Source organism: Trachemys scripta, chromosome 4 (assembly GCF_013100865.1).
Source record: "Trachemys scripta elegans isolate TJP31775 chromosome 4, CAS_Tse_1.0, whole genome shotgun sequence".
Classification (NCBI taxonomy): domain Eukaryota; kingdom Metazoa; phylum Chordata; order Testudines; family Emydidae; genus Trachemys; species Trachemys scripta.
In genome coordinates this window covers 101,632,246-101,646,415 of record NC_048301.1, presented here as the reverse complement: position 1 = coordinate 101,646,415, position 14,170 = coordinate 101,632,246, and the positions used below count along the sequence as shown (strand labels likewise).

The window sequence follows — 14,170 nt, the reverse complement described above, 5'->3', positions numbered from 1 at the left end:
CACCTGTCATTTTCCATAGCAAAGTATCTTTTCCTTTCACACGAGCTCATTTCCTGGTTCAGTTCTTTATCCCCTGCAAATCTCACCTCTGTAGAGAGAAATTATTAAAACTAGTATGTTAATACGAGAACAACCTCCCTCCCCAAACACTGTTTTTACGTAGCTCTCATGCACACTGCAACTCAAGCAGTTTAAGGATCAAAGTCCTTCATTTCAAAAGGGATATCTTCACCCAGGAACATCAAGCTAGTTGCAGAATGTATCCCTCTTGTCCTATAGCCGTTAAAAACAGGCCTAGAGAAGTAACTAAAAGTACATCTACAGAGGGATGAAAAACCTGTGGCTGGCCCAAGTCAGCTAATCTGGGCTCAGGCTGTAGGGTATCGCTGTGTAGACATGTGCACTCAGAGTGGAGCTCAAGCTGTCAAACCCTCCTCCCTCACAGGCTATCAGTGCTTAGGCTCCAGCCCAAACCCCACAAGCCCAAGTCAGCTCACCTCGGCCACCAAAAGTTTTTTTTCCCCAAGCTCTGTGTAGATGTACCCTAAATGCCCTCTTCTGCCTCCTGGTATGATGTAGGAGCCCCCTACACTGATGGAGTGCCACAGACAGCAGTAGGACTCTACTACAGAAACTCATTACAGAATCAGGACCTAAATGAATAAACCTGTTCTCTGGCAATTATGTCAGACTGTAATGCTGGTATTACCAAACAGAACCAATAGTTGAAGCTGTATTACACCGCAGAATACTGTCATCATTGCTATTGTATCATCATTAATACAGCAACAGGCAACTCCAATGAAACCTTATTTCTCAAACAAACACCCAAGACAAAAGGACACTAATCAAAGAAAGTAGTGTCAGAGGTTTGACAACTACAATGGAAGGAGAGTGGGTTCACAGAATATTGTAAAAGGAGGTTGGGAATTACATTTATTTTCATCCAATGCATCTGTTTATACTTTACCCCCCAAAAAATTACACTCATGCCCATAAAAATGTCATCCATGGTATCTGAAAGCAAGCACTATTTTTTTTCTTTCATCTAAAAGGGCTTTTTTAAAATCATAATACAAAAATCTGTGCTGTAAGCAGTCCTCCACTTTGCACTAACAAAAAGGCTTACTGTACTTTAAATACAAAGACTTAGTAGACCTGAAGTTATGAGCCACTGGATTTAACAAACATCATTTTATAATTGCTTTTCACATCTTTCTTGCTTTCTGGATCATCAGCTTCACTGTCTTTTTCAGCAGATTGCAGTTCTTCTGCAGATTCCTCTTGCTCCGACTCAGAGTCACTTTCAGAGTCCTCTGGACTTTCAGGTTCAGGAGAGTATCTGTTCACATCATCTTGTCCTTCAGCCTCCTCCAGCTAGAATAAAATTCAGATTACAAAAGGAAGCTAAATCATTCCCCCAAGCAACCTCGAATTTTGCCATTTAACAAACAACTTCAATGACTTTTCACTAGTTGCTACATTGTTCCTTTTGTGTTAGTGGCTGAAGATGGGACATGAGATTAAATAACAGAGGTACCAGATAAAACCCATCTCTATCTTTAATAGAGAGGATTAGTCTGTCAGATACTGGAATGACTGATTGATTGTCAATTTCCTTAATGACATCTGAATTACAGTGGTAAATGGTACTAAAGTTCTAGGATCCCTTGACATTACTAATGCAGTAACTGGACCATCTCCATTCTGTTTGCTAACATTTAAACAGCAAAGGAAGTAAATTTTTAAACAATAATGCTTTATGCTGGGAAGGATTTTTTAAGCAGGAATGTGTGCGCACACAATATGCAGCTACTTTGTGGTTGACCACTAGCCTCATATTACTCATCATGAAGGAACCAACAAAGAGAACTTGGAAACATTATCAAATGCAATTGAGCATGCAAGGTTTTTACTGCTTCGTTACTTCTTTAGCTTTGGTAGGAGTTCAGAGTCATGCTTGGTGCAAGAGAATTGTTGCCATACTGTAGCCAACTTTAACATGAACCACATTATTTTTATATGAGGGTCATCAGGGACTTGTGTGCAAGACTGCAATGCTTTGTAAACCTGACACTATTTGGCAAATACAGCACTTAGAACCACGGAAGAAATTCTCAATGCGCAATCTGATAATGATCAGAGGGGTAGCCGTGTTAGTCTGGATCTGTAAAAAGCAACAACAAGTCCTGTGGCACCTTATAGACTAACAGACATATTGGAGCATATGCTTTCTTGGGTGAATACCCACTTCGTCAGATGCACATGGTGGAAATTTCCAGAGGCAGGTATATATATGCAGGCCAGAATCAGTCTGGAGATAACAATTTATTTAACTGACCTCATTATCTCCAGACTGATTCTGGCCTGCATATTTATACCTGCCTCTGGAAATTCCCACCACATGCGTCTGACGAAGTGGGTATTCACCCACGAAAGCTTATGCTCCAATACACTGTTAGTCTATAAGGTGCCCAAGACTCTTTGTTGCTTAAATCTGATACTGATGGGCCAATACAGGTATAGCTTCTATTTACACAAAAATGCCTTTCTAAGGGAAAAAGTGCATGTGTGTTTGGAATAGTAAGAGTTTGCTAGAGTGGCACAGGTTCTTTAACTCAAGTCTAGCAATCTCAGAAAGTTTTCTACAATTATCAGTATTCGCTCTGACCAAGAGTAAACATTCACTGATATTTCAACCTCATGCTCAAATATCTTGTTTCGAGGCGTCAAAGAGGTACGATAGTTTCATAATTTTATTTTGTCTTCCTTCACTTTTCTGTGTCTCCTCCAGACAGTGGGGGCCCTATCCTTTCCTCCCTTGAGACTGCCTCATAACTATATGACTGAGGAGAGATAGGATCATTTGAAGATTTCATCTGTGTCCAATAGTCAATTCCTACCTCTTCCAGATTTCCTTCTCCCCACCCCTCCTCATGCATTAGGACTACACAATGTAATTATAACTGGAGCACGCAATCATAGCACCTCAGGCTCCGACTGCACCCCTTTGAGCTAAAGCAGTTTAATCTGGGTCAGTACATGAAGAGGAAGCATCCCCCAACCTTTCCTAGGGACTCTCAGGTAATGGGGCTAGCAATTGGGAGGGCACTCCTCTGAGTTAGCACTGAATGGATACCCCTAGCTTGTCTTAAGGCATTATGCTACTCTCATGTGGGTGCTGGGTTTTGGAAGATGTAAAAAGCCTTAACTATTCTAGTCATTCCACAGCAGGTGCGAGTCCCATAATTATTTTGGTTCATGTTCTGTTTATTTAAATTTCCCTGGCAGTCAATTGAATAAAATATTCTTCACTTCCTATGCTAAATTGTTGAGTAGAGCTGCTATGTACTGTCAAGTCACCTGCTATGTTACATCTCTGAGGAGCTTAACATGATCTAGCTGTACATACTGTAGAGTATGAATGTTTTCAGGTGTTCAAGAATTCTCACTGGTACCTCTGTGTCCAAGCACAGGAAGCTCTTGGCTCTTGTAGATTTGTACTTGGTAAACTTATAGGGGCACTCTGGGATAGAGTAAGTTTGACATGTTGTAAAAAAAAATGGCCATGGGATGTTTGTCATTCATTCTCTTTGCCCACTGGAGCAAGCCTGTCTGCGTCAATAAGAGTAAGTAAACTACTACCTCACTGAAACCAAGTCCACAGTGTCGTCGATTTCTTCCAGACATAGTGCTGTCCATGCTTTGCTGGAACTGAGACTCTAGGTCTTCATTCATTTTCTTGTCTTCTTCCCCTGCATGTCCAGTGTACTTGGTTATGGTTCAGTCAAATTAACAAAAACATCTGATTACACAAAATTACCAGATCTTTAGGATTTAGCACTGTATGAAAATATTTAATGCAATTTATTGGGTTGACTATATACGGCACAGTGAATACACCATCACCCTTGTAAAGTTATCTTTACCTGGAGCAATTAATTGTTCAACTCAACAGGCAAGTAAAATACTCTTGTATTGTAGTAAAGGTGGAATGAGATTATCAAGTTTGCCACAGGCTCAATATTGTACCAGGGGTAGTACTATAAACAGGGTTTAGTAGAATGTAATACTACCTTGTAAAATCAACCACCTGTCTGCACTAAAACAGTTCATTTTTAACATTACCCCATCCTGCCACTATTGCCATTTTTCATAGCAAGATGAAAATGTTATATTAGAGCAGGAGCTTCAAGACATTCATTTGTGCAGCAAGCAGTCTCTACACTGGCAAATCAAGGCACTGCAAACCAATGGTTAAAATGAAGTAGCGCACACATACACAACAGTAAGTCAGAAGTTCACTACTGGACTTAACTTGCTACATTTTAGATGAACTACCTGTGTCTGGGGCCACTTCATCTCACACATTTGAATTCTTAACAGCATAAAACAGAAGCTACTTAGCTTTCTTTTCCACCAGCCATGGGAAGCAATTTGAAAATTAGCTCTTTCTTATGTCCATTAAATAGATGCTTTCACATAGGCTATCCTGCTGCTTATTTTAATAAGTTATTACGTCTATCCAGGTACAGGCTACATTATGAAAAATGCAGAAGAACCCTCGGCCTAGTTTACTGCGAGAGAGAACTAGGGACTCCCAGTTCTACTCCCATCTGCCACTGACTTCCTCCCTTGTAAAATGAGAGAGAATTACTTATCCTTGCTGTGAGAATTAGTGTTTGTACGGTACTTTGAAGGTAACTATATACGTTTTTATTATTAAAGGAGGAAAAGACTGCCAACTGCGGGAAATAGGAGGAGAGGAGAAAAGGAAGATTACTTTACATACGAACAGAGGAAAGTGGTTGCTTTGGGCTTTTAGCAAGGAGCAGGCCTCTTGTCAAAACCTAATCACAACTTCCTGCTAGTGATCAATAATAGTACTTAACTCTTTCAGATATCCATCTATCTTTGTACAGTACTTTACAAAGGAGATAAGTATCATCAGTCACTTGCTCAAGGTCACCCAACAAGCCAGTGACAGAACCAGCTATAGAATTCAAGTTTCTCACATCCCAGTCCAGTGCTTTATCCACTAGACCACATGGCCTAGATCAGCTAAGAAGTTGTTACTACCAAGGCAAATTGGAGAAAAAAAATGTAGAGGAGTCTGGCAGTTCCTATTCTATACAGCTAAGAGAGGTTTTACCAAAGCTCTTATTCCAAACTTTGTCCAATTTCAAACTTCATAAAGTCAGATATCTTGGCTTCTGATAATTAATCATCAGAGTCTGACTATGGGAAAAAACAGACTTGCAGAGTCACCTACTGATTAGAAATAAGTCATAGTTTTGTATATCTTAGGTCCATGGCAATTCATCTCAAAGTTTGCTCAGTTTACAAGAAAAAAATCTTGCTTTGACTATCAGGACTACATAACCAACAGGGACTCTGAAAAGTCAAGCCCAATTCTGATTTATGCACAACATCCTCCATCAAAGGTCATCAGCTGGTAGTGTAACTGGTGATGATGCGTGAAGCATAATACACTGCACTCCCTCAGTCTGCAGCTACAGTCACTGTCTAACAGCAATAAGATTGTTTTGCTTCTATGTCAAGAAAAGGAGACAACATATGTGGACCCCAGTTTTGCAAAGCATTTCAGCATGTGCTTAAATTTAAGCACATGCAGAAATGCTTTGCTGAATCTGGGCAGGAGGAAGTAGACATGTGCAGCAAAACTAGGCCTTTTTCAGTCACTATACTGACTAGTAAAAGAGGATGAGATTATGCCAGTTCCCAGAATCTGACTTGTTTTCTTCAGCTTTAGTCACAAAATTGAAAGCCCCCACTGCAACGGTAGTGAAGGTACAAAGACTCAGCTCTGCCTCTCTAGATCAATGTTAGTTTACAGATTTCTAATTTGTATCAGCTATTAAACTGACCTGTTCTGAAATGAGAAGTTGATCTGTGGTCTCCGATAACAAGGCGGCCAGTGTGTTCTTTCTAAAAGAAAATGCAATTTATTGTGAACTCTGACAGCTCTACCTACATACTAGAATTCTTGGATACACACACCCTACTGCGCACTATCAACAAGCTTTTTTTCAGGGGGGGGAGAGAACATGTATTAATGAGCTCTTTCACCAGCCAATGACTATCTGTTGACAAAGCTAGCTTCATTTTTACCTTCCACTGATCATATTGGAGGAAACCCTAGGTACCCTCCCAACCCCCAAATCTGTTCCTTTCCTTTTCACTTGCCAGTGTCACTCCAAAGGGATGTTTACAACCCCGCTGAAGTTGCAGCAGGATGAGGGAAAATAGGTCACCTGAGCCCAATATTATAATGCACAATAAAGTTTCAAGTTACAACCCAGGTTTTGCCAATTACAGTAATAACTCAACCTTTCTTTGATTCCCCTAGAAATGACTTAGCAGCTCAGAATCCTCCCCTACACAACTTTATTTTCTGATTGTTTATTTACTTTTTGCTTTTCCTTCTCATTCCCTTACTGGACAGAAGACCACCTGCTGGGCTGAACTGATAGTTCCATAGGGCTGTATGTTCTTTTCCAACGAAACACCCACACAGGATAAGCAAAGATGTGGCCAATGTGCCTTAACCCACAGCCCTGAACGCGAGAGCCAGCACCATCTTCAGTTTCATTAGGAGCCTCTGTGGAAGCACAATCTGCACTTTATGTAAGTCCTTAGGTTAATCCAGGGTCATGCTACCATCCCCAAGAGCACTTAAGTTACTCTGTTAGGGGCAGAGAATAATGACTCCACCAGGTTAGGGAAATACAACATTAGAGAAAAATAATTAGTTTTTTTAAGGGAAGGCAAATTTTAATTTTTGCCTCCAATTTAATTAAAAGCCACCCCATCTAGTTATTGACACCTGTATAAAAGAAAAAATTGCAACATTAAAAATTGTATTTTAGGCACATATGAAAACATTCAGGCTCCAATACTGGTCTCTCGTGAGATATGTGTGTGTGTATGTATCACTGGGTACCATCTACATTAATCGCATGAAAAACAAAACTTACAATACACAATGTCCACACATGTAAGTGGATTTAGATTTTGTCCTGCATAAGTAATTAAATTCCAAGCCATCTGATTGTGTTTGCTACTGAGTTACTCCAGTCTGGTTGCTGTTATATTTAGCCTTTGTATCTCATTCACCTGAAGCCAACTTTCACTTGTCTGGAGCCAACAAATTTGGGGTTTTTTTTGGTGAGTAAAACATTAGGCTGTTGATTATTCTCATAAGGGTGAGTAAGAAAGTGTTCCTGACTATTTTGCAGGCTGATCTAAAGATATAAGAATCTGGAAAAACAATGAATTAGAATCAGTAATTGTCAGAGGTGAAGTTGGAGCCCTTTTTTACTGCAAAGCAGTGCTACCCAGGCTAACTGTGGAGCAACAGGCCAATATGCTGACATTACATTTTACAGACACTACGTAGCAAGTGCTTTGGGGCCTTGAAATAACTGTAGATTATAACTACAACTGTTAAATGCAGAAATCCTGCCAGAACTAAAGTTATGTACAAAGGGATACACAGATGAATGTAAGAATAATGTTTTAAAGAAAACTTTTACCTTCAAGCAAGCACTATCTTATCAATAACACTAACGCATCTTCACTTCCAAAAAGAACAGAAAACACTATGCAATAGATAATTAACAAAATCTCACCTTTCCTGCTCCCATAAGTCTCAAGAACTTTTGCTTTCTTTCTTCATTACCTAAGTCTACTGCCTCCCAGCTGCTCGATCCCTGCTGGAAGATAGAAAGTAATAAATTATTTAAAAAAAAAACAAATAGATCAGTTTCATTTAAAAGCATGTTTATATTAAATAAGATATTCCAAGTTATACATAATTTGAGCATCTTTTCAATGCACTATGATGCAACATTTACAATCATGCAATTTCAATACATGACTAGGGCCCCCCCTGGACCTGATCATAACTCACTCATTCAATAATGTCAACTTTGAGAAGTGTTTTAAGGACATGGGTTTTTTTTTTTTGTTTGTTTTTTTTAAATAAATAGGCTCTAGTGGAGAGGGAGCAGGAAGGACTTTTAATAAACTAAACAGACTTAGATGCAGCCTCAACGGTGGTCAACAGGCACTATAAAAAGATGATCTTGCAACATCAACAAGCCATTGAATACATTTTTAAAATGAAAGAATGGATTCTGACTTCTGGAGCCATTTGCAGAGAGATAACATATCTAGCAAGAATAAACCCATGAAGAACTTGCATAGGGAGGAAGACAGAAAACTGAGCTCCAGCAAATGAAAAATAATCGTACAGTTAACTAACCCACCACCTTTGAATTTGATCAAGATTCACGCCTATCAACTTATCAAACAAAATCTTGAAAACGAACAGAGATTTGGGCCTCTTCAGGAGGCATAACAAGCACTGAATGGTACCAAGCCCAAACCAGCGGCTTGCAGGCTGGGCTAGTAGTGGCAACCGACCACGTCCATTATACAGCGAGCACGGGGCATGAATGCAGCAAACAGCGCTCCCAGCACGGAGGCACATCCCCTTTGAACCGACTACTCCCCCCGGCTGCTTAGGGAGGGAGGGAGGGAGGGCGGGCGGCCTCCCCAGCAGGGCCGAGTCCGTTCAAGCTCAGCCCAGTGAAAAGCCTCGGGTGCCTCCCCGCCACCAGGCAGCGTTAGAGCCTCGAGAGGGGGACGGGGCCTGGGTCATTTCACTGACCTACAACAAGCCGATCAGCGCCTGCCAGGCGAGAACTGCCCCCCCGCCCCGCCCTCACCCCGGGGCAAGGGGATAATCTCCCGTCCCCGCATCGCCCCCGGCCTCCCATGGCCCGGCCCCCGCGCGACTCACATCGGGGGAGGCCGCTCGCTTCATGCCGTGGCGGGGCTGCGTCTCCCTGGCCGAACTCATCTTCCCTCAGGCTGCGGGATCGGCGCCCAGGCCGCGGCCCTTACGTCTTCCTTCGCGGCCTGGCTGGCGGCAACACGGCGGCAGCCCCCGCGAGCAGGTCAATATCCCGGCAGGCGCCAGGCACGCTGGGAGTTGTAGTTCTTCTCTGGTGACTCGCACTGGTGGAGGGCGGGAGAGACTTCACGTCCCAGAATCCTCTGCGACGGGAGAGAGGCCGGTACCGGCCCATGATTGGCCAAGGGGCAAAGTGTCCCGGTCCCCGCGGGTGGTGACGGTAGCGGCGGAGTAGCCGGCAGCTGCTTAATAGCAACACGCCGAGGCTGTGAGGAGCGGGTTCGAGTCCCCGGCCCGCTGGCGTAACAAACTCGCCATTTACTCTGCTAAACCCTTCGCCTCCCCCCAGCGGGTAGATACGGCCGCTCGTGGGGCTGCCTGGCCGCGCCCGCTCTTTCTATGGAAAAGTGCTCGACATGTGCTTGGCGCAGAGTCTGAGGCCGGGTGTTCAAAGGGATCACAGCTCCCCCTGCTGTGGGCACCGCCCCTCTGCGCCGCCCGTCCGGGCGAACCCGGGGAGCCGCTGCCTCCCGTCCCGCTCCGCAGCTGGTGTGATGAGAGCCCCCCCGTGATTCCGTTTGCTGTGACTCCCGCCCCAGAGTGAGTGCAAGCCTAAAGTCTCCCATCTTGGGCCCAAAGCAGCTAGCCCTTTTCACAAAGCCGGCCGGCTTTTCCTAGGCTAGGGTGACCAGACAGCAAGCGTGAAAAATCAGGATGGGGGTGGGGGGTAAGCCTGGGGGGGGGGGGATGGAGTGGTGGGGAAGGGGTATGGGATGGGGAAGCAGGGGCCCAGCATGCGGATCCTCTTGTCAGTAGCTGGGGCTCCCCTGTTAAGCAGGCCCATTAAACCCTCACCTTGACAAGCCCCACCTCCCCTTCGTCTGTACCACCCCGATGAGCCCACCCAGACACCTCCCCACTGAGCCCCAACCACCTACACCTGGACCTCCACCCAAATGAACCCCACCTCCCCTGCACCCAGACACCCCCGTCCCCCATTGAACTCCAACCACTTTCACTTGGTCCTCCCTACAGACTCCCATTGCCCCTGCCCGTGGAATCTCCCTGTGCATCCAGATCCCCCACTGAGCTGCCTGCATCCAGACTTCCCCACACAGAACCCTCTTACCCCCATCTGGATCCCCCCACACTAAGTCCCTCTGCACTTGGATTCCGCTGCCAGGATGAGCCTCCCTGCCCACATCTGGTGTGCCTGGCGCAAAAGGGGCAGGACCCCAGGGTCTTTCTGTGGCAGACATGGTCCTTGTGCTGTGTCAGGGTCAGGTTCAGCCTCACTGCCAAGTCCCTGTCCCAGGGGGGCGGGGGAGGCTGCAGGGTATTGTCCCACCTCCATGCAGCCAGTGGCCTGTGCTCCCCACTGCCATGGTGGAGCTTCCACATTTATTTATTGTTTAAAAAAAAAAGTGCAGAATTTTAAAATATTATGCACAGAATTTGATGCAGAATTCCCTCAGGAATATGGGGCACAGTACAGCTATAATGGTGGGACTGTGAAGGGGGTGCTGGACAGTAGGGCATCTGTGGGTGGGGGAGCTGGGCAGGGGGTGTGGTGTGCAGGGTGCTGTGCAGTTGTGGTGGGAGGTCAGCGGGAGGGGTCTCTGGGCAGGGGGTGCTGGGCAGCGGGTCTGGGGGCATGGGGCATTGGGCATAGGGATCTGTGTGGGAGGTCTCTGAGTGAGGGGGTGCTGGGCATAAGGGCAGGGCACTGGGCAGGGGGGCAGTGTGGAAGGAGCGTCTAGCAGTTTTGGGTTTGTAAACAGTGCCCTTGTGCTGGACTGAGTGGGGCCACTCCTGCTGCGCTGCACCTCATTGCCCCCAACCATCCCCTCTGCGGATCACCCCCATCACATGCCCTATTTCTCCAATGGGGGCCCACAAATATGTTTGGCACCAGGCCCACAAAAAGTTAATCCAGCCCTGCCCTTTTCTGTAAGGTGAAGATCCTAAAGCCATATTTAGGCTGACATTCCCAAATGTGTAACCACCTACTCCACTTCCAGAATGTGCATATTCTGGTGTGGTCCCATAGCACATGTGTAAGCAGGGTGGCCTCTACAAACAACATTACTCTGGGGCTGGCATTTTCCAGACATTGTTAAATAAACATGTAGAAGATCAAAGATATATATAGATCAGTGGTTTTCACCTTTTCCATACAGGACCTGCTCATTTAGCAATATGGGAAGGGCAAGATGGTCCCTGATTCCTGGTCACATGCCCCAGGCTGAGAACCCCGATATAGATAATATGTAGTCTCTGAAAGTTAATTCAAGAAAGTATCAAGAGGACTCCATAATTTTCTCAAACTTCTATGGTATTCTCTTCAGCAAATACTGAAATGGGTTTTGACCCTAGTACAATGTATATCGCCACTGTCCCCCATCCCCCGCAAGAGAAATTGGCTCCCACTGGAATTCTCAGCTCAGAGGGGATGGAAGGTGGCCTCTTGGGTGTTATTTCAAGGGCATTTTTTGTTTGCTGAATATCGGAGTAATACTAATCCTGCACAGAGGGAATAAGGCAGAAACCATAATGGCAGAATTAGCTGCTAAAGTGAATAACTACTGGGTATTTCTCAGCATGAAATACATTTATATTCCATACATAGAATAACCAGAGGATGGGACTGCTGTACTATCAAAATCCCTGTGTCAGTTCAGCATACAATAACACAGTGGTTCTCAAACAGGGGCTGGGGGGGCCGTTGGCCGGTTTCAGGGGGTCCACTAAGCATGGCCAGTGTTAGACTTGCTAGGGCCCAGGGCAGAAAGCTAAAGCCTTGCTGCACAGGACTGCAGCATAGGGCCCCGAGCTCCACCACCCGAGGCTGAAGGCGAAGCCTGAGCAACTGAGCTTCACGGTGCCCCCTGTGGCGTGGGGCCCTGGGCAATTGCCCTGCTTGTTACCCCTTAACGCCAAACCTGGCTTTTATATGCAGTTTTTGTGGCACAGGTGGTTGGTGGAGTTTTTATAGCATTTTGGGGGGCCTCAGAGAAAGGTTGAGAACCTCTGCACTAACATAAAATAAATATTGACTATTGACACATGACACAGAAACCCCTGCCCATACACAGTTCTTTGACCACTTTTGGTGGGAACGTTTTTGACTATTTTGTAGCTAGTTTGGGACACTTTTTAAGACCACATTTTAAACCATTTTGAAGCTTTTTTTAAAAAAAACTTAGTTTGTATCACTTTGGGCATTTGGGGGACAGTTTTAATCATTTCTGTGCATTTTTTGTCCTCTTTTGGGGAATTTGGGAACATTTTTAAACATTTTTGAAGGGAAGTTGTTTTCACAGCTTTTTGGCAGTTTGGGGGAAAGTTTTATTTTTCTCACCAGTTTTTTGGTACATTTAGTCTCTAAAAATTGAAAAACTCTGGCACCACAAATGCTCAGTTGAAGTCAAGGGGCTCATTCAGATGCATGAAGTTAAATGTTTTCAGGGTGAGGGCCAAAGAAAGGAGGGAGAGAAAGTGGATTTTTTTGCAGTTGTGGTGACTGACGTGCAGGGTTATTATTACTCTGGTTATTTACCTTTGAGCATCATTGCTTGGTAACGTCTGCACTTACTGAAACTCCTCGGGAGTTAGAGGATGCAGTGTTGGAGAGTTTGTATATCACCTGTGTCTGAACAGAATTGAATTCCTCACTTAAAAATGTTTTCTCCCTCCCAGTGTGCAGACACAGATTTCTATGAGACTCCAGATTTTCAGAACTTTGATAAACATTTTTTTTCTTCTGTTTTTCAATGCTTTCATAGGGTTTTGGAACTTCAAATTTCAATGACAATTTTTCCACCAATTCTATATCTCAGTACACCACAAATAAGAAGTTTTGAATGCATGCCTTCGGCTTCTCATCTCCCATGTCTGTTTCCTTTCAAAAGTTAAGATGGAGGCAGCAGCCTAGCTGAAGCGAAGCTGAAGGCCACGTGGATTAGCACCCTCATACACAGGATCTCTCTTATCGAAAGGCATCACACAACAGACTTCATGCCTTTTAATAAAATATAGAAACTAGTCATGAACAGCACCAGCTGGGGATGCCTAAAATATCTGTGGTGGGTGTGACATTATTGACATAAACTGTGACCATATAGATCATTGTTGCAACCAAGGTCCTATGGTTAAACCAAATCTTGTACAAAGGAGGTCAAGTAAGTTGGCTATGAAAAGGTTATGATTTGCTGGTTATGATTATGCTATCTGGATGCATGTATCATAAAGGACATAAATCCACACCGTGTAGAGGTCAAGCATAGGAGTTTATTACATACAGCGCTGGCGGAGTGTCACTTGGCTTATTAGGCTCAGAGACACTGTTAATAAATTGATTACAATAGAATATATAGATTTTTTATGGGCGGGGGAAAGTGACGGGGTAGGCAGTTCCACACCCCAGGATAGGTTTTGCAGCAAGACAAGATAGCACATTAGCCAATGGTTAAAAGGTTACATAATGTCTCCGCTCATGGTTTTAAGTTAGCAAATTAACATTTAATTAATACTTTGATAAAAGGTTATTAGTATAAAATATATATATATATTGAATTTTGATTTGGGGTTCATAGGAATGGAGCAATTTTTTTAATTGTCTAACAGGTACATTCCTAGGGGTTAAAGCAAAGAAACAGTGAAAAAATATGATAATACAGATTGTCTCCTTTATGTCTTAAGGCAGGGCATTGGTCCCTGGGAAAGGAGGTGGAAGGATGCCATATTTTATACTGACATGTGCCAATTTTTATAAATTCAAGGTTGGATCTGTGGGAAGACTGTTTTCCCTTTAGGAGAAACACAATAGGAACAGGGATTTTTTGTTTAATTTGAAACATTGGATGAAACATAATTATTTAGTTATTGTTTTAACATTTGGCATTTTTACTGATTAAGCATATTTTAGCAAAGGCAATGTTATTTTGTTTGTTTTGCTTTTTTTAGCTAATTACTATTTGCTAGGCCTTTGGTCTCCAGACCAAACTCTGGACTTTGGGTCTGAAAAAGATCTGGCACAATCCATATACCAGGTTGTTATATAAAATGCACATGGATTTTAACCGTTCATATCATTTTTTGTATTTAAAGTTATAAGTATTGGCTCTATACTGTCTGTATTTCAAACTTGTGCTATGCTTCTGGGTGACACTCCAGACAATTTGGCATCAGCACTGCCTAGCCTGCTTGATGGCCCATTAAGGACCATCA

At 43.8% G+C, this 14,170-nt stretch overlaps 1 protein-coding gene across 2 annotated transcripts; it reads right to left on the bottom strand.

Annotated features, from left to right (window-relative positions):
* Window positions 1-908: 908 nt before the first annotated feature.
* On the bottom strand, window positions 909-8,983 carry C4H11orf58 (chromosome 4 C11orf58 homolog). Of its 2 annotated transcripts, none has more exons than XM_034770165.1 (5): window positions 8,828-8,983; window positions 7,653-7,736; window positions 5,889-5,949; window positions 3,646-3,755; window positions 909-1,377 (listed from the first exon to the last, which is right to left on the bottom strand). In XM_034770165.1, exons 1-5 carry the CDS (start codon window positions 8,885-8,887, stop codon window positions 1,165-1,167), a joined length of 528 nt encoding a protein of 175 aa, XP_034626056.1. In that variant the 5' UTR covers window positions 8,888-8,983; the 3' UTR covers window positions 909-1,164. The 2 variants fall into 2 exon arrangements, with proteins under 2 accessions (XP_034626056.1, XP_034626057.1); XM_034770166.1 differs by having other exon boundaries at window positions 7,653-7,733; window positions 8,828-8,981.
* Window positions 8,984-14,170: the final 5,187 nt, after the last annotated feature.